We start from the raw sequence: 22,009 nt of genomic DNA, 5'->3' as shown, positions 1-22,009 counted from the left end.
GACCCTTGAAGAGCAAAATTGAGTATTTTTGTCTAAATAACCCAAAATGTGATGTCCACATATGTGGACGCAGGTCCTAGGAGATTAAAATAAGTTTGAATCAATTCCTTATTTTATCTGCTTAGAACATGAAAATACATTGCCATGGTAGGTCTATATCAACAGCTGAAATTTTTTTTAACTCCATTTCCTCATACTCAACTTTAAATAATACATTTCCAAAGAAATGTTACCAGTATCATCAACTTTAAAAGGGAAAAGAAAAAGGCTGGCCTAATGTCTTGCCAAGTCATTGCAAACTTTTTGCATGAATTCCCTCCTACCGCATATGGTCGTTGTTCAGATTGGTGAGCCAGCAGTCCTGAATAGCAGAAACGAAAGATCTGGTGTTTGAAGTCCCCTTAGAACCGAGCAAGAGATCATGCAGTATTCTTCATGTTGCCATGGTGACTGAATCCAGCCTTGCTGCCTTCAAAATCTTCAGAGAACAGCTTGAGCTGCAGCTAAAGCCAAGGAGAAACTTAGCCTGTAAAACTTTCTACTTTTCTCCAAAGGTAGTTGAGTGTCTCTATATGTAGTTGGTAGCATTGATCTGGTTTTATCCAAATTCATCAATTCATGATTGACTCTAACATTTATTTATTTTTTTAACTGCCAGCAACTAGTTGACAATAAAGAGTTGTTCATGATAAATAAATAATTTAATAATTACACTTTTACTCTTTATTGATCATGATTTTTTTTAGCTTTAATGTGTTAACTGTATGCATTACTAATGCGTTAAGTAAAATATTATTATAATGTGTTTTACTAAGCTCTGATTTTAAGTTTCAGTATACTAGATGAATGAGCTCATTGGGTCAGACCGAGTTTAAGATGCAGACTTGCTTTCAACCTGTTTTACCTGGGAGTGGGTTCAGTCAGACTTTTTTTCCAACCTTTATTGGAACGTGAAGATGCACTGACCAGCTGCATACATTTTTATGATGAAAAGCGCATTTCAACTTTGTCTGAACTGAGAGCCTCATACTAAGTATGAGTGCACATGAGCCTGCATGTAAATTTATAGGAAGGTGTATCTATGTGTGTGTGTGCACATCTGTGTGTTTGTGTGTGTAGGTGCGTCTGTGTGTGTGTGTTGTATGTTGTAAAATTCATATTCATAAGAAGTCTATCCGAGCTCTCCCTGACCCCCTTCTATCTGCCGGGGGAATGCTAAGTTGCGATAGTGTTGAAAGGCATATCAATGAATGTTTGGTGTTAATATTATTTCTTCTACCTGGATACTATGACAACAGGCTGTGGGATGACTGCTAAGCAAAAGAACAGATATTGAGCTTTAGCCTCATTCATTTGACTTTATAGCTTCTACAGTAAGCATTTCTTTATGAAAAATTAAGCTATGCCTCAAAATGACAAATTTAAACAGAATAGCTTCCCCAGTTCTACAGAACTTTTTAACACCATTCAGCTATTTGTTTTGGTTATCTGTAACTGATAAAGCTAATGCAAACAAGAACTGATAAAGCCACTGTAAAACAAAAAGCAGTGCAAATATCAGCTAAATTAGAGAAAAATTTAAAGGAATAGATATTTTCCCCAAGAGCTGGTGGAGACCAAACTAGAGCTTAAAGCAAACGAGCCAGATAGCCATTTGTGTATGTTGTATCTCAGTTAACAAAAAGTCTGTAAATGCAGGTTTAAAAGTAGGCTTGATCAAGAGAATATTAAACCTCCCTTTCTAAAGATTACATACCAAAACGGTACATTAATATCTGCAATTGTTTCCCATAGATGATATTGACACACACAAACACACACACTCACACGAACAAACACACAGCACTTTCTCTCATTCGTGCTGAAAGCTCAGGCTATTGAGTTGATGCGTGAATTACCTAGACCACTAGAGCAGAAACAACTAGAGGCTGCTTGCCTTGGGATAATTGAGTTATTGTAATTGCACCTCATTAAAAATAGATCCTGTGTTTCAATCTCAAACAAAAAGTAACCAGTCAATAAATGTGATCAAACAAAATTTGACAAAAATCCAACACGCTGCTGATCCATACACTTACACTTACTTGTTTTTTAATTGAGGTCGTTTTACGCATCCTTCATATTTCAGATTTGGGTGTTGATGATTTGCTATGAAGAACAGTTTGTACTTTTGAAAATGACTTTGTGGTGATGGCAGCAACACTGTGAATCAGTAATTAGGAAGGCCCAGGTTCAAGTTTTAAGATAAGAACCTGTGTTGTTAATATCTACTTGAGCGTGACACCCTGTGGTTTTTCAGAGCTGAACATCTGCTGTCTTGAAAGTGAGGAAACAGACATCAGGGATGTCTTCACATCAAATTGTCCTCATCTCAGAGTTTCCTGCCCATTTTCTTTTTCTGCTTCTCTTTTATACATGCGTGCTAAATGCAGTAGATTAAACTATTTCCTATTTTTCTGCAGGCCATGTGAATGTGACCTCAGTGGCAGTGTGGGTGACTGCTCTGCTCTGGATGGACGCTGTTACTGTAAGCAAAATGTGGAGGGACAGAACTGCAACAGGTTGGTTATCGTGCTGTTGTTTGTTTCCCAGATAAAGAACAAACAAGCCAACTGTAAAGGTCTTTTACAATAAAACATCCAAACATTATGTAATATACCTATGTTTGGTCTCTTTTTAGCATCGCTTTTGAAAATAAATCATTTTCATTATCGCTCCTAAGGGGAAAATAACTTTGCAAATTTCATTCCCAGTCAGCTGGTGCAGCAGAAACGGAGGGCTTAAGAACAATTTTATTCAGACTTGCTTGAACATTTTTAAGCTATCTGTCATTTTAACAACTAAAGCAGTGCAAGCGACCGTTAAACTATGTCAATAGTCTCTGCTTCTCCCTTTCTGCTTCTATCTTGCTCCTGTGGGATAGAGGATCAAACGGATAACCTCACTATGACATTAGCAATACACACAGCCCCAGGTCTCCAACTATTGAATAATTCTGTACTCCCTGTTTGTTGACTTTTTGGCTGATTTCACGGGTGGTTGAGCAAGCTCCTCTCCTGTGTAATGTGACTAGTGTAGTGGCTGATTTTTAGCGGTGTTCCTGTCCCACCCACATGGCAGCAAGTGCCTGCAGGTCAGGGTGCTAGCAGCTGAGCTCCATTCTTCTTCTTAAAACGCCGCAATGTGTGCGGCGACTTGCGCCCAAACTGCTGAACTGAAAAAAAGCTTAAATAGATAGTGAATATAACAGTGCAGCATGGATGTGGTAAAGAGCCGTAATCAGGCGTGAGTAAAGCTTCTGCATGTTAATGACTTTTTTTATGCACGGGGATGTGTGTGTGTGCGTTTGTGTACCTGCAGATGCAAGCCAGGATTTTTCAATCTCCAGCAAGTAAACCCAGCAGGCTGCCAACCGTGCTTCTGCTTTGGCCACTCGCTGGCCTGCTCCTCGTCCAATCACTATGCTGCTGTCAACATCACTTCTGACTTCGTTGAAGGTATTGTCTTCCCAGCCATTAATGAGGTTTCCCTTGTTGCCTTGGGAGCTTTATTACTGAGCCAAAAATTAACGAGACCAGCGATGTTTACTTTGTTCTCCCTGACCCTCTGTCCTCACTCCATTTTCAGCATTTGGCTCTGTGCTGAGCTCTCAGGAACAAAGCTGTTTTTTTCTCCTCTTTTATTTTTTAGATAACAAAAAATGAAAGAAAGACAGAAAACATACATAAATATACATTGCAACCTACACAAAGCTGTTTGGACAGATAACCCCTGTAAGAAAATAAACATACAAACTCTTTGTGAACATGAATATTTAGCAGATGCGATGTCTTTCACCTCCAGATCAAGAAGGCTGGTTAGGAGAGTTTTCTGGAGGGCTGGACTACCCCCTGCTGTGGAAGGAAGGTGAAGTCTACCTGCTGCCTCTTACAGAAGAGGACACTGGCTTCTACAAAGCCTCCGGTGAGTCGGCAAGAAAAATAATAGAGATTTGAACGAATCCACAAGGTCAGATTGTTACCGCAGTCTCAACAGGTGGGCTGCATCCCCCAGGGAGATATTTAAGCTTTGCTGAAATAGATTTTATTCGTTATTAGTGATAAAACAGCCCCAGCTGTTGTTCTTCAAAACAAATATGTAAATCATATTAGTAAAGCATCTGTAATATCCATAGCTTGTTCCTATTGTTCGTTAGTGAGATTAATCAGGATTTTTTTTGGCAGCGGGTCACACGGTGGTTATTCTGTCACCGCTTTTTCCAATCCCTTATCAGAGCCATTAGAAGATAAGGGAATAAGCTGGCCCTGCCACAGGACTTAGGGCCCATTTCTATCAGCTGCGCCAGGAGCAAAGGCCTGATGGAATTGGATGTCTTGGCCATGCTGGAGAAGCAACAAAGTGAAAATTGGCTTGGTTTCTTCTTGTCTCCACTAAGTCGCTTCTAAGCATCAACTCACGCAGCCCCCCCCCCACCCCCCAATCCCCACCAGCCTCTAGCCACTGTGCAGTCCGCAGCCCGAAGCAAAACAGGAGCAATCCCATTAACTCTGCATCCTGGAGGTTTAATGCCCAAAACGGGCAATCACAGGGAACGACTCCATTTGGAGGCGTCTTTTTTTAGGAAGATGAAAAACTCACAGCTGAAAGAGGATGTGACAAGGCCTAGTGGTCGGGCATAATTTATATAATGTCATTATAAATGCATTAGCAAGTTATGGATGCTCAAATGTGCGCGCGTGTGGTGACATGTCCTGACACATGCATTATGATTGCTTATATGCCCAAGCATATGCATATATATATGTATATATGTGTGTGTGTGTGTGTGTGTAATTAGAAATTAACATAGTTAATAATGTTTTGAAAAGTTAATTTCTTGTTCACACACTCTATATTGACGCCTCTGTAGTCCACAGCACTCAGATTAGTGGCCCCCACTGGCCAACAGCAGCTTTGTGACAGCCTGCTTATCTACTTTGTGCAGTACTTGTTTATGTTGTCTCTCCACATAATAAGTGCACACATCTATTGCTTTACCATCCCCATTAATGATCTAATTTTCTCCCCTCTTTTTTTCATATTTGTGCATGTGTACAGTTTTTTTTTTTTTTTTTTTTTTTAAAGATTAGACCAGAGCAGCAGCTTTGGAAGCAGCTTTGGAATTTTCTCTCACACTGTTTCTCCTCTTCTTTTATTTTTTTTAATTTGTATTTTGTGCTGAAATCCCTCTCCAGTGTTCGTCACCAGAGAAAGAGATAATTCTGAGTGACAACTCCTCCTCAAACATCATGCAAAACACAATTTCTGTGATTGCCGCAAATGTATTTGTCACCGTAGTTTGCTTTCGCCTTGAGCTGTCACTTGAGGGACGGGATTCAATCATCTGTTATTTTATTGAACTGGTAAAGCAAGGGAGTGGCACGTTTTGGGGGATCTTCATGGCTCATTCTGCTCCAGAAATATCACCCATAGCTAGGAGAAGGACAGGGCGTCACAGATATTTCCTTAATAGTGTTTAACAAGGAGTTGCTGGCCAGGCAGGCAGCCTTTTTAGACACTATGTCAAACGAAAAAGGGAGAAAGAATCTCACTCGAGTTTCCTGAATTCCCCATGACAATCAAACAATCACTTACACCAGCTGGGCTGTCAGAATTGTTCCTTCTTCTGCGCTGTGTGAAGATCTATTTTTTTTTCTTTTTCATTTTTGCTCACATCTCAAATTGTCCTCCCTTCTATTTTCCTTTCAGCGCTAGTCTGTCAAGTAGTAAATTAATATACGTGGGCATTTACGAACGAGTATTTGTGTATGCACTTGAGGACGCTGTTTCTCTGAAGCATTGCCACTTCCCCTCCTTCCGATCCTGGACATCTGCTTGACAGTTGACACAGGCTGAGTTCAAGTCCCCGCGGTGACTCAACAGACGGAACGCTCGAGTGTGGCTGCCAGGAACTATCACAGACAAACATGAAGTACCACCCTAAACAGTTGCTTTGACCTGCCTCCAGCAACTGTGGTCACCACTTGAATCTGCTGGACAGTAACGGCGGTTCTCTTGGCTGAGCACTGTTTCATGCTGAAGGGGACATCATCTAACATAAGTCCTTGCAGCCATGGGTTGGAGAAGCTTGCAGTGTGGATTTGAGTATATGCACCACATGCCAACCTGCTAAGCCTTAAGCAGGGGAGAAAGGGGGGGGAGTGAATTTTAATGCAATAATGTCTAGCAGAAGGGAGGCGAGCAGCATATAGTTGAGGAGTGAAAGGGAGAGAAAGAAGATCCGTGATATCAGCCCCAGGCTACCTGTCAGTCTGACTCAAGCTGCATGTGGCAGCTAAGGGCCTCACACAGCCTGAGCACTACCTGCAACTAAGTCTGCATGTAATTCAGTCTAGTGGCCTCATCATCTGGAAGGGTATACAAAAACAGAAGGGAGATGCAGCAAATGTAAATCGGGGAGTGCAGTGGAAACATGGAAGAGGGAGGAATGAGAATAAAAATAAAACTGAGTTGAAGAGAAACAGAGCAGAAGCAAAAGTCAGCCAATTTAGACTGAGTGATTGAGTGAGACAGTTCAATATGCTTGAAATAAACTGATAACGTCTAAAGACATCCTGACAGGCAATATTTCAGGCTCTGCAAAAAAATCTGTGCCCTCTTGGAGTTTCTTTAGTCTTGACCACAGGCAGTAAATAAAAGACGGTTGTAAGCATTGAGCAATCACCTGGTGGTTTAATGTTTGTTGTTGTTTTCTGGGGGTTTTTGGGTGTGTGTGTGTGGGGGGGTGTTTAGTTTTAATCTAGCAGATATGACCACTGCTGAGCTTTGCTAGTGCTGGCTAGGTACTTTTGTTAGTAGGGCACATTCTTAATTCACTGATAATAAATCCCATGCTAATTGTGGCACGAAGAAATCAGAACTGTTTATAAAAGTACTTGCTGGAAAAACTAACCAGCCAGCTCCTTACACAAAATGACAGCCATCTGTCACTCAGACTGGTTACCTTTCCTAACTTTATGCCTTAAATGGACAATTTCTTTAGAAAGTCACTTCCCCGTGCAGTCATGAAGGAGGGAAAGAGCTATAAAGACCCAAGCTGTTTTTTATACCAGGCTGTAAACGTGTTTATTTCTGCTGTATTTCTGCCAGGAATTGAATCACTTTTGCAGCCGGCCTCAAGTGGCCATTTGAGCAACTACAGTTTTTGGCACTTGGTGTTGGCATCACTTTAAAATTGGAGGTTGATCTTGGCAAAAATATTATTACAAGTGAGTCTCTTCTTATTGGTGTTAACACACCATTGATAACTTTCCAAAGCTTTCCCCATAAACCTCATATATCATTCACTGTGAACTTCCTGGATCTTCTCACTTGCAGTGTACCTGTAATGTTCTGCCCACACAAACACATTGCCTTGCAGTTATACTTTTGATGTAAACACTCTAATAAAAGAACAGCATGTCAGAATTCCTCTTAGAAAAGTTCTGTGTGGGTTTCACAAGAGCCCTCAGAGCTAACACAAGTAATCTGAGTAGATCACAGGTTCACGCTGCTTCACACTCCACTGTGTCCTCTTCTCTGAAGTATATGAAGCAGCTGTAATTCTTAAAAACTGTAAAACAGAAAATAGTCTGCTCTTAGCCTTTATAGCATCTTTAAACCTCATCACTTTTACAAAGCGTATTGCATGTGTTTTGCATTTACTCACACGCACACTAATGGCAGCAGAGCTGCCATTAATTACACACGGACATCTGCATATGAATATACTAGAGATGGCACGATACCGCTTTTTTATGTCTGATATCGATACCAATATCATAAATTTGGATATCTGCCGATACCGATATGAATCCGATATAGTGTGTTTTTTAATCAATAAAACTGTTTGTTAAATATCTTGCTGCATTTTGTATAAGTTCATACTCAAGTTTAAATAAACAACACTAAAGCTATTCTGTTATACCTGTATGTAAAAAATACACTGCACCCAAAATATTTCATAGTTCAGCAACACTGATCAATCTAATAAACTTAAACCTACTCCATCCTCCCTATTCTGGTATTTTAAAGAGTACTTAGCAGAAATATTAAGCAACCTAACTAACAGGGTTGCAAACTCCCAGCAAAAAAAAATAGGGAACCACCCCCCATGATGCTTAATCGATGTAATCAACTTTAATTTGATGCAGTGTGAAAAAAAATGCACAGAAATAAATTATTTTTCAAGAATAATTAAAAAGATTCAATATCTTTCTTCAACAGAATTGCAGACTGCACAGATGGTATCTTCCCAAAGGAAAAAGTACTATAGCTTACTAGGGTATATTAGACTTAACAGTTACTATATACAGTAATGGACTTCTATACATTTTACATCAGATTAAAACTTTGGGTGTAAGATTCAGATAATTATTTATTAAAAGCTAGACATTTTAAATGAGAATAAGAAAGAAAAGTATGTCTTTGTGCCCCCTTTTCCCTGTTCATTCATCGGCCCCCCTGGCTAAACTTTGCTAGATCCGCCCCTGCACAGTTACCAGCCGTCAGCTGCATAGAAAAGGATCCTGGTGTAGAAAGTAATATTAAATAAATTCTAACAACAGCTTATCAAGCTTAATAGTGCTGCTGTTGTTCAGCCGCTGGTTTCCTCTTTCTGGTGCAAAGTGGGCGATAAACAAACAAGAGAGACGGACTCACGACAGAAAAGCCGATCAGCTGATCATTAAGCAGTTTCATGATTGAAGTAGCAGCAGGAGAGGGAGGGGGAGAGAAGAGGCAGTCGCTCCATATATCGGTTGTTAAGCTTAACGTGGGAATGCTTTACAAACATTCAGAGATGAACTTACACACTTGCTTTACTTCTCTCTGGGAAAACTTCCTCGGAGATGAAATGCCGGATAGACCCTGTGCACGAGAAAATGCTAACTTCCTGGTTTGAGACCGGATGTAGGGTTGTACATTTCCGGTAGCTTTACTTTGCGGTCAATCGCTACTGCGAAGATATACTCCAAAATCATGTCCAAAACTCGAAAACGGAAAGATCGCATTAAGTTACAAAGAGCAGAAGGTGGGAACACTCACCACTGTTGTGTCACAAAAAATCTAATGATCAGTTTTGACGTTTAAAGAGTTTAGATCGATCAGTTGTTTACATCACTAGAACTGCATTACTGCATGCAGAAGACACATCGTCCACATTCAGAAGCACATCTCTGTATAGTGACTGGTCTTATGATTTAAACAGGCAAATGTTCAGCATTCAAACTATAGGTGAAGAATAGTCAAACCAGATGTTTCCCCCGTTATGTCGATATCAGCTAGTCAAGTACACACCTACACAGCATGTTAACAAACCGTGAAAAAAAAACCACACAAAAAATGAATGATTGCTGGTAACGGTTTCTATACATTAGTATTTACAAAGGGTATGTTGTGACTTACCTTCAAAATTACAGTGGTCCCTCGCTATAACGCGGTTCACCTTTCACCTCTGTTTCGCAGATTTTTTAGTGCAAGTTTGCATGCTTATTTTTTTTAACGTCACATTGTGTCCTGCGTCCTGATCGCTGCAGACGATCTCCTCCGTGACGTCTCTCCTGCACAGTACAGAATCGCTGCATCGATTGCTAGCAGTGTGACTCTGAAGTGCAGTACTGGATGTCGACGAAATGTTTTGCACTGTCAAAAAATAAAATTGGCTACCTGTGGGGAAACAAAGCTCCCCACAGGAGTTTCCGCACCAGAAGTAGCATATGCTAACGTGCACAGTCTATTGGTAGCAAGGCTCCAAATACACACAGCCGCTCTATCATCTGACGCACACTGCTCCGACGTGCTACTGTTATGAGCCGAGTTACGCCATGTCGCAAGTTTCGTGAGGTGCTTTTTTGATATTTAATGGATCGGATTACATTTTTTTATTTCTCTCCGATATCCGATCCAGTAATTTACGTCAGTATCGGACCAATACCGATACGTAATATCGGCTCGGTCCATCTCTAGAATATACATCATCTCTAGGCATGGGACTTTTGGTTCTGGAAGCCATCTTTGGTTGCATGTTGTTAAATATCTCAATGTGGATATTAGGAATGAAATCTTGAAAGCATACAGTGCCATTTGATCACATGTAATTTTTTTATTAGCCATTTAAAAGCATATCTAAAAAAATTTTTAACAATGACCAAAAGACATAATAGGAACTTTTAGGCGAGGTATCCGCTGGATACAATAGAAACCCCCCAAAAAGTTAGCAGACCAGTCAATGTTTTTCCAAAGTGGGGATTATGTGGGTCCACATAGCAGACCAAGAACCAAACTGCAAAACCTCTCTCTACCACCTGAGCCACAGTCCCCTAGTACAGCAGTCCCCAACCTTTTTTTTGCGCCACGGACCAGTTTATGACCAACAATATTTTCACGGACTGGCCTCTAAGGTCTCGCAGATAAATACAGCAAAATAAAACCAGTACCGGTACAAAAAAAGGAAAATTTATTCATAACACACGAAAAAAGACCCAGGGAAACCAAGTTAATGATAAAAAAAATAACGATAAAAACCAATAAAAACCCTGAAAACCATATATTTCACATCCGAGCCTTAACTCCCCATATGGAAAAGAAATAGTAAAAACTTATATGATTTACTCATGAAAGTGGCCACTTTCTCATTACTTTAATATATTGTTTTAGTAAGTATCCAAAACATACAAGTTTCATTTATATAATTTTTCAAGGGATCTTATATCTGTTTTCACTCTTGTATGCTTTTCATACAAGTTTCACACAAGACAGATACAAACTTTATAAGATTTATATATATCTTTTCCATATGGGTCTCGCTGCCCGGTATCAAACGACTATCGGTCCGTGGCCCAGGGGTTGGGGACCGCTGCCCTAGTATATTTCTCTTATATACAATTGCTCTTTGTGCTTCTGTATTTCATGTGTAGTACACTAGTCTGCATGTGCTTACTTTCTGTGATGTGTTTTGCTTCATCAGTCAGCTTGGATATGAATAAAATCTTCCTTCCTTTCCTGGAATCACATTTAGATTGCAGCTACCACGGGGCCATAGAGTGCCTGCAGGCGGTGCAGTTTAGTGTCAGACTTTTAGAGTCCTGAGAGTATTGAACCTGTTTAAAAGTTTAAGGTTTGTCCATCCAGCCTTTGCCCTCAGATTGCCTGCATGGTGGTCGATGTTAGAGCCTCAGTGGGACTCCGGTTTGTGTGAGGCAGCAGTGATTTAATTGAAATGGAGCTGATTTAATTTGGTTGGAGCAAAGTCTAAACCCTCTGATTGATTGGGAGCTGCTTCTCCATTCCCCAAAAGTTATACGGGCATCTATCACTTGTTGTGATGGCAGCTTTACGTGTCTCTGGCACAGTGTCAAAGGTGGCACAGTGAGCGGACTTCAGATCATTCTGACAGACTCATAGAAACAAAATGGAAATCAAGTGGCTCAAACTGCAGCTCTGGTTTCTTTTTGCTGCTTTTGCTGTTGTTCATTCAAATGCACGCATCATTTATTTGCAATGACCCGGGGCTGCAGCTATTATTTTTATTAGCAATTTCTCTGTTGATATATTTCACTGTTGATAGTTTTGTCCTTCAGCTTCCAGAGTCCAAGATGACATCTTAAAATATCTTGTTTTGTCTGACTAACAGTCCGAAACACAGTGATATTTGCTGCACAATGATAAACAGAGAACACCAACCAATTGGAGAAGCTCAGTGAATGCTTGGTATTTTTTTTGCCTAGAGCAGTACTTTTTGACATTTTAGGAAATACATTTAATCATTTTCTTGCCAAGATTTGGATGAGAAATTTGATGGTACTATTGTTTTGTCTCTACAAAGCCACCAACAGCTCATAGACGGTCAGTGGTTCAACTTAACAAAAGGAGCACTGGGAGTCTCACTCCAACCTGGCATCTCTTCAGAGGTTATGAAAATTGCACCTTGAAAACCAATGAGTTAAGAGAGCATATTTTGCATGTTTAATGTGGAAGTCCCCATGCCCTGAAACTGTTTTTTTTCCTGAATTCACCTGGTTTTTCTGACACAAACCAAATTAAATCTACTTGTTTTTACACCTCATTATATCTGAAAGTAAAACAAGCAAGATATAAGTTATTTTAATTTAGAGTGAGTCATTAGTGTAAGAGACTTTGAGGTTCACTCACCCTCTTTTCTGCTTTAAACAAAAAAAGAGGCTACTACACTTATCAGTACATTAATGTTTATGAGCAAATGTTGAAAAAATAACATGATCATGAAGCAGTTTTATTTAAAAAAAATAACTTAAGGGCAGGTCTATCGTCTACAATCTGTTAACTAATATCATGTGTCCATAAGTAAAGTGTGGGTGCTTGAAAAGTCCCTCCTTTTCTTTTTCCTAACCTCTTTTCCTCGACCTCGATGAAAACAACATTGAGGTGAAGGAAAGGTGAGTAGAACTGGTAAAAATTAGCAAAACAGAAGAGAGGTGCACTGAGAATGTGAACGACCTTCACTCGTCTCACAGTAATTTCCTCTGATTAGTAAGTCTGTCCAATAGCCTATAACATTCAATACATCTTATTTTCTAATATTTACCTGCTGTTATCCAGTGTAACTCTTTTTCACCGCCCTGTTTAGGATTTCTGTGACTGCATTAAAATTCTCTCTATCCATCACTTATCGCAGCTGACCTCAAATAAAAACGAAATTATGATAATCCTAAAGGCTGCAGTACAGCAAAGGACATTCATGCAAACTGATTATACAGAACCTTAAACACACTTTAATCACTTAATAGAGCTCATAATCTTCTGCTGTGAGGTTAAGAGGCAGTTGTTAAAACCTCAAAATATATCTGCAGGTAACATTTACATACACTTTGTTTATTATGTTGATTGTTTTCATGAATTGTCAGGTGGTCCTTTGTTATGAATTATGGAACTGCCTTTTCTCCTCCCCTTTAATAAAGCATGGTCCCAGTGTCTCCTCTGCTAAAGGAAGCAGTAAAAGAAGCATTGAAGCTTCTTTTACTTAGTATTTGGATACTTCGAGGTCACCTCTATCAGTTGGGAACTTCTGTGATTTCTATAATCGCTGCTATAGAAGACTTAAAGGTATGAAAATCACTAATAAAGATATTAGAGATTTGCTGCTGAGTGTCAGGTGTCATAGTGGGATACTAGCTGTTATTAGGCCACTAAATTGGACCGCTATTATTTATTTTTCTAATTATCACTTATCCAGAAAATTTTATAACTAGCCATACTAGCAACCCATCCAAGAAATCTTTTACCCGGTTTTAGTGAGTTAAATAATAATATTTCATTTTACATTGCATTGCACTAACTATCTGTTTCTGTGATATAAAAAATACTATAATATATACTATGCAGCATGCTAATCAAGCTGGCTTTTGCTAATAACTTAGCACCAGGATGAACGTCGGATTTGGGAAGAGGTATAAAAGACTAATAATTTATGTGGTGGACTGTATATTTATATTTTTTATTCTTTGAAAACCAGCTGTTGTCAGCTGACCTGTACTGATGCCACCTTGAGGTTTTCTGGTCTTTTAACCAAATACATTCTACAATACAGGCAGATGTTACATGAGACATCGTGGCTGCTTTCCGAACTCCAGGCAATGTAAAACTAATGTAAAGGTGGAATTTGGCAAGTTTTACTAAAGATATAATACCAAAGTTTTTCTAGAAGAAATTCCTAGTATAACTGGAAACCTTGGCAGTTTTTTAGAAAAATACTCTACATTAGCTTTAGTTTTAATGGTTAGTGAGACATAATGAACTCTATATGTATAGAGTATCTGGTGTAATCTGATAGAAATTTCTTCAATTTGCTGATTGTTCCCATAAAATACGTTTTTAATTCTTCGAATGGCATCTCTCACTTTTATATGTACCAAACTGAGCAGTGACCATGGATGTAACAGTCTGTTGTGTACCAGTGCAACATAATCCATCACTGTAAATTATTAGCCTTCTCTTTCTGACCTTTGAAGAATGTAAAATTACTATCATTTTATTTGTTTTCAAAGCTCTTCATAAGTAGAGCTTGCTAGATGCTGAAATACTGCAATCACAACTTTACTGACATTTTTATGAGAGAATGACAAGGATGAAATGCGAACAGTAGGTGGAACCATGTGGTGACTTAATGGTCTCTGTGGGAGCAGCTAAAAGGTCTCCTATGCTGCAGAACACAAAATTGAACTTGCTTGAGTTTCTTATGCCTTAAAATTGTTATTTTACTTAATAACTTGTTCGTTGAAAGCATTCCAGAATGTCAGCAGCTAAAATGCTAAATTAAAGCTTTAAAACTGGATTTCACTAACTAGTGGGTAAAATCTATTTTTGTATATACAGTAATGTTTTGTATCATGAACTGTACAGAATAGCACAACATCACCCAGTTATTTTTGATGGCAAATCCAAAACCTGATTACTTTACAATTCTTTCTTTCTTTCTTTCTTTCGTGAATTTAGGTACTAAGCCCATATATACATTACAAGAGTCTTTGCTGACTTAAAACTTCAAAGAGGAAGGAAGACTTTTTTTTAAATAAATGTATGTTTGTTTGTTTTTATCCCATTTTCTGAAGTAACTTTTTACTTTGTTACCTATTTTTAGTGGTAACTTGCTGATTTATTTGGGACTGAAGTTGATTGAGTAATCAATTTTTCATGAAGTAGAAAAGCAAGTTGCACATGAATACAGCACGCTGCACTATTTACTTATTTGTTACATTTTTAAATCCTCCCCAATTTCTCATGTGAGATGATGAATGAATATAAATCCTTGGAAATACACAGACTGCAAATCACACTTACGCATGAATAATCCTTTCATTGTTTTTTCTATAGTGATTCATTACTTTGGAGATTGGCCTGCAAGTGGGGCTATTCTTCGATGGTCTATTAGGATTGTGAGTAATTATCCCTTGGTTCCTCAGTTCCTTACAGACAGAGAGAGAACTCCCGGGAACCACATGACGTAAATCAAACCCCCAGCAGAATAATAGCCAACAAGCTACATCTGAAAACGAAGCCCTCACCACCATAAGGGAGCACTTTAGGAGAGAATATTAGCTTAGTCAGACAATAGTATTACTGGGCTCATTACCCACAGTTATGCAAGGGATGTTCAGTATGTATTTCCTATTAATCATTTCAAAAGTAATAGTTCGATGAGCACAAGTTTCTTACATTACTCATTACAGTGCATCACTACCCAAATGTTGGTAATGAACACTTGCCTGATTCCAAAATATATTAGCTCTACCTGGACTGTTTTTACAGTGCAACAATGATCTGGTGCTGGTGGTGATACATTTTTGAGTCCTTGTTGTGTAGCATTTGAGAGACTGACAGTCGAGGTAGAACCTTATAAAAGAGTTCATCTATGTCATCTCAAAGAGAAGATGGCAGAGATAATACATAAAGTTCCATTTTATTGAAATGCATCCATAGGTATTGTTCAAAAACACATGAAGCTAAGTCAAAGATTTGTAAAACATCAGTCATGGTTACAGCTAAAAATAAAACTGCTGTTAGAACAAAACAGTGTCAGGAATGACAGGAAATCTTACCACTCAGTTTGGCCATAGATTATCATCAACCCCACACCCAATGCTCTCCTTTGCACTGCAAAAGGGTCAAAATGGTGTGAATGGGACATCCGTCCCATCCAATTGTTACACTTCTCTCTCCTCTATGAACAGGCGTTACAAATAAAATCTATAATAGACAAATTTGTCTGCTCCATGTTCAGAAATTGTCAGAGCTCTGTTACCATTATTTTCTATAAGCATGTTTTACAATCTCCTCAGATTTTGACAGATTAATTATTATGCAACTGATGACTCACACAATGAAATAATGATCAGATGTTTTAGAGGGTAAAAACATTAATTAATTCATTTGTAGAAACACAATTAATTTTGACTAAGAGGATATACATGACCAAGAATGTTCAAACTGTATACAACTGACACAACTTTGACACAACAACGTCATTTGTTTTTACTGAGAGTCCTTGAGTAACTGTCTCCCTTTTTTTCTTTTACCCTTTCCCTTACAGTGATGTACAATAGCAAAAGGTTCTTTGGTAGAAAACTAATAGGACTACAGCGTTAGAGACACAAATAAGTCCACTCTCATTTAGTCAAATTGTTAATATAAAAAAAAAAAGTCACCCACCCTGGTTTACACAATGTCAAAAAACTTGTCATTTTGGTAATTGCCACCATTTATTCCACGAAATAAAAGCTTAATTTTGACACATGAATTAGAGGCTTTTGGTGAGGTACAACCCATCACTGGTTAACAAAAGTGGTCAGACAAAAAGTGCCAAAGCAATTGTTAAAACAGTAAAACAAGTTTTGAAAAATTTAGTTTATGCTGTCATCATTTTTTCTGTTTAGTTTTACTAACAGCTCAGATAGTAGAAAATGTCACCCTGTATGAGAAAAAATATAAGCTGTAAGGAAATTGCAACTTTGAACGTTGGTGCCTGCATAGCATGAGCAACACTGAATGCATAAGCATGCTCTGTCTATTAAACAATGCTTTGTTACAGATTTATGTGAAACTAAATATATATATTTAGTCCTAACCCACTCACGTCCATGCTGATTTAATCTGTAGAAGTTTTTTTTAAAAATGTATTTAATTAAAAATATAAATGAGCAAACGTTTACTAGAAATATAGCTGAAAACATGAAGCCTATAGAAAGGTAAGAAATTACTGACTGTACATCTGAACATATAGAAATAAATACACAAAATAATGTTTCCCTTTTTTGGCCGCATGTCTTAGGATACATTATTTGTGTATTAGTAGATGATCATTTCTTTCTTTCTTTTATAACCTTTGTGTTTTCTACTAAAATCTTTTGTGTTTACATCTTTAATAAAATAAATTTAGAAAAGAAAACTATATTAATTTATACCAGTAGAGAAGTTTTAACCAAGTAAATGCAACACCATTATATAGAGCATATTATGACAAGCCAGACAGCTACACATCTTGCTTGACTATCTATATTTTTATTGCTGCCAAACCTCCAGTCCACATGGACAGTCCTGAATTTGGAGTCGTTTGTTGTCTTATGATCTGCCAAATGAAATCTGGAGCATTTTAGCCTGCAGCAAACTAATGCTAATAAAACTAGCTGTTGCCCCATGTGATCCATAAATCAGTGTTAAAGCTTTAAACAGAATTGTGTTTATCAACTGCTGTGAAACGCAGACTTGAATTATTTACCTTGCATCACCGCATCATGTGGAGGTGTTTCAGTCTTTGGGTCTAAACATCTTGGCCTTGCAATATTGGTCATTTTTTCTAATGGGTTAGATGTTTAGAAGGTGTTCTATGAAGGAATTAGTCTTTAATTGGTCAATGAGTTAGCTTAGCCTCTTTTCTTTCTTGACCTATTTTGGTTTTTTTAACAGTTAGGAACATCGATTGATTCTGAAATTACACTAAGACCTGCGACAGCTCATTTCAAAATGAGTAAATGTTTCGTCCTCAGCAGCTGCTTGTGAAACCACTTATCCTTGTTCTGATTCGCTGTGCCTGTTTCAAATGATTTTGATCTTGCGTTTACATGAATGATGCCTTATTAGACTTAGACGAGTGCTATTGATTGGTCGTGTAATTGAAGCCTTCTCCCTTTTATTACTGCCTGTTTTTCATTTCCCACAAATACTAATCCGTAATACGTATCAATAACACAGTGCCCATCCCTCGTTCATGCATTGTTGCAAAAAAGAAAAAAAAATGTTAGCAACTGTGATGGAAGTGTGATGCATTGGCTTGGTTTTTGAGCTTGGTTTCTTATGTGTGAAAGCTTGCAGCTTATTAGACATAACAGTCTGTCACTTCATGTTGGAAAAAAAATAATCCTTACATTAGAGTTACAAAAGTCTCACTGGAAAAGTTGCTGAAGCTACAGAATGACTACCTATATAAGAATCTGTTGTGTTATACATTTACTAAACATTATTTACTTGATCATAATTTGCATGCTGTGATAAAAGAAGAAGCACGGTCCAGACCAAATCGAAATAACAATTAAGCTTCATTTTATTAAAGCAATAGTGTATAACAGTACTTAACCAAGGCACTTTAACAAATCGTCAGGTAATTGCGAGCAGCACTGGTGAAAAGCAACACTTCAAGTCACAGTGCAAAAAGGCAGGTGAGAGAGAGGTCAAGTAAAAACCATCGATTAACACGCTTGTGGACGTCACAGCGAGGGCAAGCTGCACATGTAAGGGCACAGCCCAGATAATAAAAGCCAGCTCCTGGTTGAGCAGATATTAGATGATAAGACAGGTGAATTGTTCTGAGTGACGCCAGAGGCCCCTCGCAAGCAAAACGATTCTTTCAAGTCCACAGCCCTCTCAACCCCCAAAAGAGTTCAGGATGTACTTCACACACCATTACACTCAAAAACAAGATGGCAACCAAGCGTGCAACCTGTCAGTTTTGCCCACTCACTCATCCAGGTATTGTAGAGAACGGCAGCTTGCTTTATTTGTGTTTTTTTATTTTTTCTTTAAATTGTTATAATTTGTGCATTTTTAGAGCAAAACTGTACAGGATCTATACAATGGCTTGGGCTTTTTACATTTTTCAAATCTGCATAATGAGGAAGTGGAAGATTTTTGCCTATTTTTATACATCAGAAGCGTATAACTCTTGTGTGATGTTCTTTTGGCCAGTTTGGGGTGGTAGCGGTAGTGGGGGGTATCTTGTGGTAGCTAAAAAGCTTTGAAGTCCTGTTATATGAGGAGCCAAAGCCTAGAGGGTGGGTAATTACACGCAGATTCCTGCAGTGCTCCACGTGATCTCAAAAAGCTTGTACTCCACTGCCCTCATGAACACACACATCAACTCAAAGTGAAAGGAACTGGCAGATTATTTGAAAAGCACAAAACAATTAATCCTACTTCCAAAAAACACCATGCTTATACACAAAAGTTTAGCTCTGTATTTACTACATTGATGGCACAGAGCTGACTCAGACTCCAGTAATAAAACTCCATCCATGCATCTTTCTAACATCCAGTTTCTGCCCTTACCACTCTAGTGAAATTCCTGGGTCACAAAGTCTACAGCTATGGCCAGCTTCTCTTCATCACCTTTGCCTCTGAGACCCCCGAGCTGCTGCCCGACCACATCGCCCTGGTCCTCGAGGGCTCTGGAATCACTCTGTCTGCTGACCTTTCATTCCAACCAGTGCTTGGTTATCACCCTGGCCTCACACCACGGCACTCTTTCACCATCAGGTACAAGACCGCACTGAGAGGTTTCATAATTTTTGAGTGTTTGAATGTGTTCTAGTTTTTTGTCCCTCTAGAAAATATCAAAGTCTTAGCTTGTATGTTGATATGTTTGTTTTGCTTTGAATCTGTGCATCTCCCTGTCGCCTGAGTCACAAGAGTATATCCTATTCAGTACTGATTACAGCTCACCCACGTTGACTTTGCTGTCACCGTCCCAGCAGAGTGTCAGGATATGAACGCGGTGATGAGCCAGCTCCCTCATGCGCTGGCTGTCATGTAGATCTGGCACACGTTACATTTCCATTTTTACATTTTATACATATAGCAGATGGTCTTACCTGCAGTGACATGTAATATGTGGAGCAGAGAAAATGCATCCAAAATTCACAAAAGTGATACTGAGAGTAATTCTATTGGGGTCAAAAGTGTTATTTTGGTCTAAAATCATTGGAAAGAAATCAAAGAGTTAAACAATTAAAAACTATAAAGTAAGGCAGAATCTTGTGGAAAAAGGGGACGTTGGTCTACAAAAATAGAAAAGCCTTGAGAATTTATCGAGTAGAAAGAGAGGGCATATGAGGTATTTCTTTAATAGAAGAAACTTGTAAAAGTCGGATGTTCTGGCTGGAGTAGGGAGGTCACTCCACTATTAAGCTCAAGGAGGCAGGGAAGGGGGGTCGGGCTGGAAGGATGACCAGGTCGTAGCATGGAAAGGAGAGCTAAGTGGATTATAGCGACAGCTTGCAGAGCACTGGATGGAGTGTAGGGTGTGTCTATAGCCTGGAGGGAGCGCGTGTATGCAGACAGTAGTGGTCCCTTTGCAGCCTCACGTGCCAACACCAAGGCTTGAAATTAGATACAGGCTTCCACACACAGCTAGTGGATGAAAAACATTATTGATTTCCATGAAGAAAATTGGTCTGTTGAAGGAGCAAATAAAAACAGTATATGAAAATGGTCACATAAATATCAGAGACGTAAACCTAAGTGAAACCTAAACACTGTAGCTCAGGTGCTTGGATTGATCCCTGAGTCCTCCGTTCATGTGAAGGACTGGTATACTGGTATACATCCTTCTTTTTTTCCTTTTTTTGCCACATATTGATACTGTTTGAATAGAAAATAGAAGTGCTGTATGAATGTGTGCGATTGGATGAAAAAGACTTGTGATGGAAGGCAGTTTGAGTGCTCAAATTGAGTAGAAAAGCAATATATAAGTATCAGATGATTTACAATTTCCACAGTATTTGGATATGAGCAAGTGATGATCCCAGAACAGGAAAAACATATATTTTCACAAGCTGTAAAGTAAGGCTTGAGTCATGATACTGAAGCCTGCCACCGTAATGACTTAACAGTAGAAGTAAATCTCATAAACTGAAGTAAGAAACCATCTTGAAATTGTGTGGAAGTAGTTTAAAGCATTTATCTCCACTCATACATGCATTTACATTGTACTGTCTTGACTCCTTTTTGAAGGAAGCCTCTTATGCTTTCTTCCAGCTATATACATTTATCCTGGGACTCCACTTCTTTCCACTTGAAACTTCACCAATGAAGTAAATTTCACATCACTTCCCATTAGTCACTTTTATCCATCCATCCATCTGTTACTTATCTGGGTATGGGTCAGCAGAGACACCTAGACCTCCAAGGTGTTTGCAAGTCAGCAGGAGATGTAGACTCTCCAGTGTGCTCTGGATTGTCCTGTGGCCTCCTCTTGGTAGAATGTACTTGGAAAACTTTGCCTTTCAGGGGGCATCCCAGTAAAATGCAGAACCAGCTAAACTGGCTTTGATGAGGGTCAGAGTGTAGACTTACTGGTAGTGGTGCAACGGATCACGGTTGATCCGTAATCTGAACCGATCCAATCCACGGTTCGGCACGCACGTGATCCGAAGATTCGAAAAAGAAGGAAAAAAAGTATGTGTATGGTGCGCGTGGTCAGTCTGTCAAGCGATAGTTATGGCCGGCGCTGGCGGTCCAAGTGGAGGAGCAGAGGAGTTTGCGGCATTTAAGCAGCCCTTGTTGTGGCTGAACTGTCCCAGGCATCTTCTGTTGCCCAACTACAAATGGGTGGACCTCCAGGTCAACGGAAAGCTACGTGACCGTGACCGCTCATTATATCACAGCGGAGTGGTAGATACAAAGCCCTGTACTGCCCTATATTGCCCTTAATTTGTTTTTATATAATTGCGTGGAATGAGTCTTGAGTTGAATGTCTTTAATAGGCAAAAAATACTTAAATAAGTTAATAAGTAAATGTTAAAATTTTTTCTTTTTTTGCTGATCCAAGAATTGATCCGATCCGTGACTTAAAACCATGATCCTATCCGAACCGTGAGATTTTGTTGCACCACTACTTACTGGTAAACTGGCAGCTTTGCTTTCACACTTAGCTGTCTCTTCATCACAGCAGACTTGTACAGCATCCCCATGACTGCAGGTGCTATGCCTAACCTCCAACACCTGTAGCAGCAAATTGTTCACAACCCAAAGTGAGCACTCCACTTTTTTCCAGCTGAAAAACAGGACTTGAAGATGTTAATTCTCATCCCAGCCACTGGGGAGTTGCATATTCCCCAGTGCAAACTGGAGGTTATTGCTCAATGAACCCAAAGAATCACAACCACACCCAAAGGAACATACTCCAGGTCCATAAATCACATGTAGACTAGCTGGCAAGCTATCACGA

The 22,009-nt window shown here is 39.0% G+C and overlaps 1 protein-coding gene across 1 annotated transcript in view; it reads left to right on the top strand.

The window, feature by feature from the left end:
• lamc3 (laminin, gamma 3) overlaps positions 1 to 22,009 on the top strand; it is a 138,857-nt gene that overhangs the window by 57,787 nt on the left and 59,061 nt on the right. Inside the window, exons 7-10 of the mRNA XM_084935632.1 lie at positions 2,463 to 2,561; positions 3,361 to 3,497; positions 3,844 to 3,963; positions 19,119 to 19,317. Coding sequence (XP_084791758.1) covers positions 2,463 to 2,561; positions 3,361 to 3,497; positions 3,844 to 3,963; positions 19,119 to 19,317 — 555 coding nt within the window. The remainder of the gene's footprint in view (positions 1 to 2,462; positions 2,562 to 3,360; positions 3,498 to 3,843; positions 3,964 to 19,118; positions 19,318 to 22,009) is intronic.

This window comes from Perissodus microlepis, chromosome 7 (genome assembly GCF_051167445.1).
Source record: "Perissodus microlepis isolate ML-2025 ecotype Zambia chromosome 7, ASM5116744v1, whole genome shotgun sequence".
Classification (NCBI taxonomy): Eukaryota; Metazoa; Chordata; class Actinopteri; order Cichliformes; family Cichlidae; genus Perissodus; species Perissodus microlepis.
Note: the sequence above shows the minus strand (reverse complement) of the source record. Positions and strands in the feature narration are given on the sequence as shown.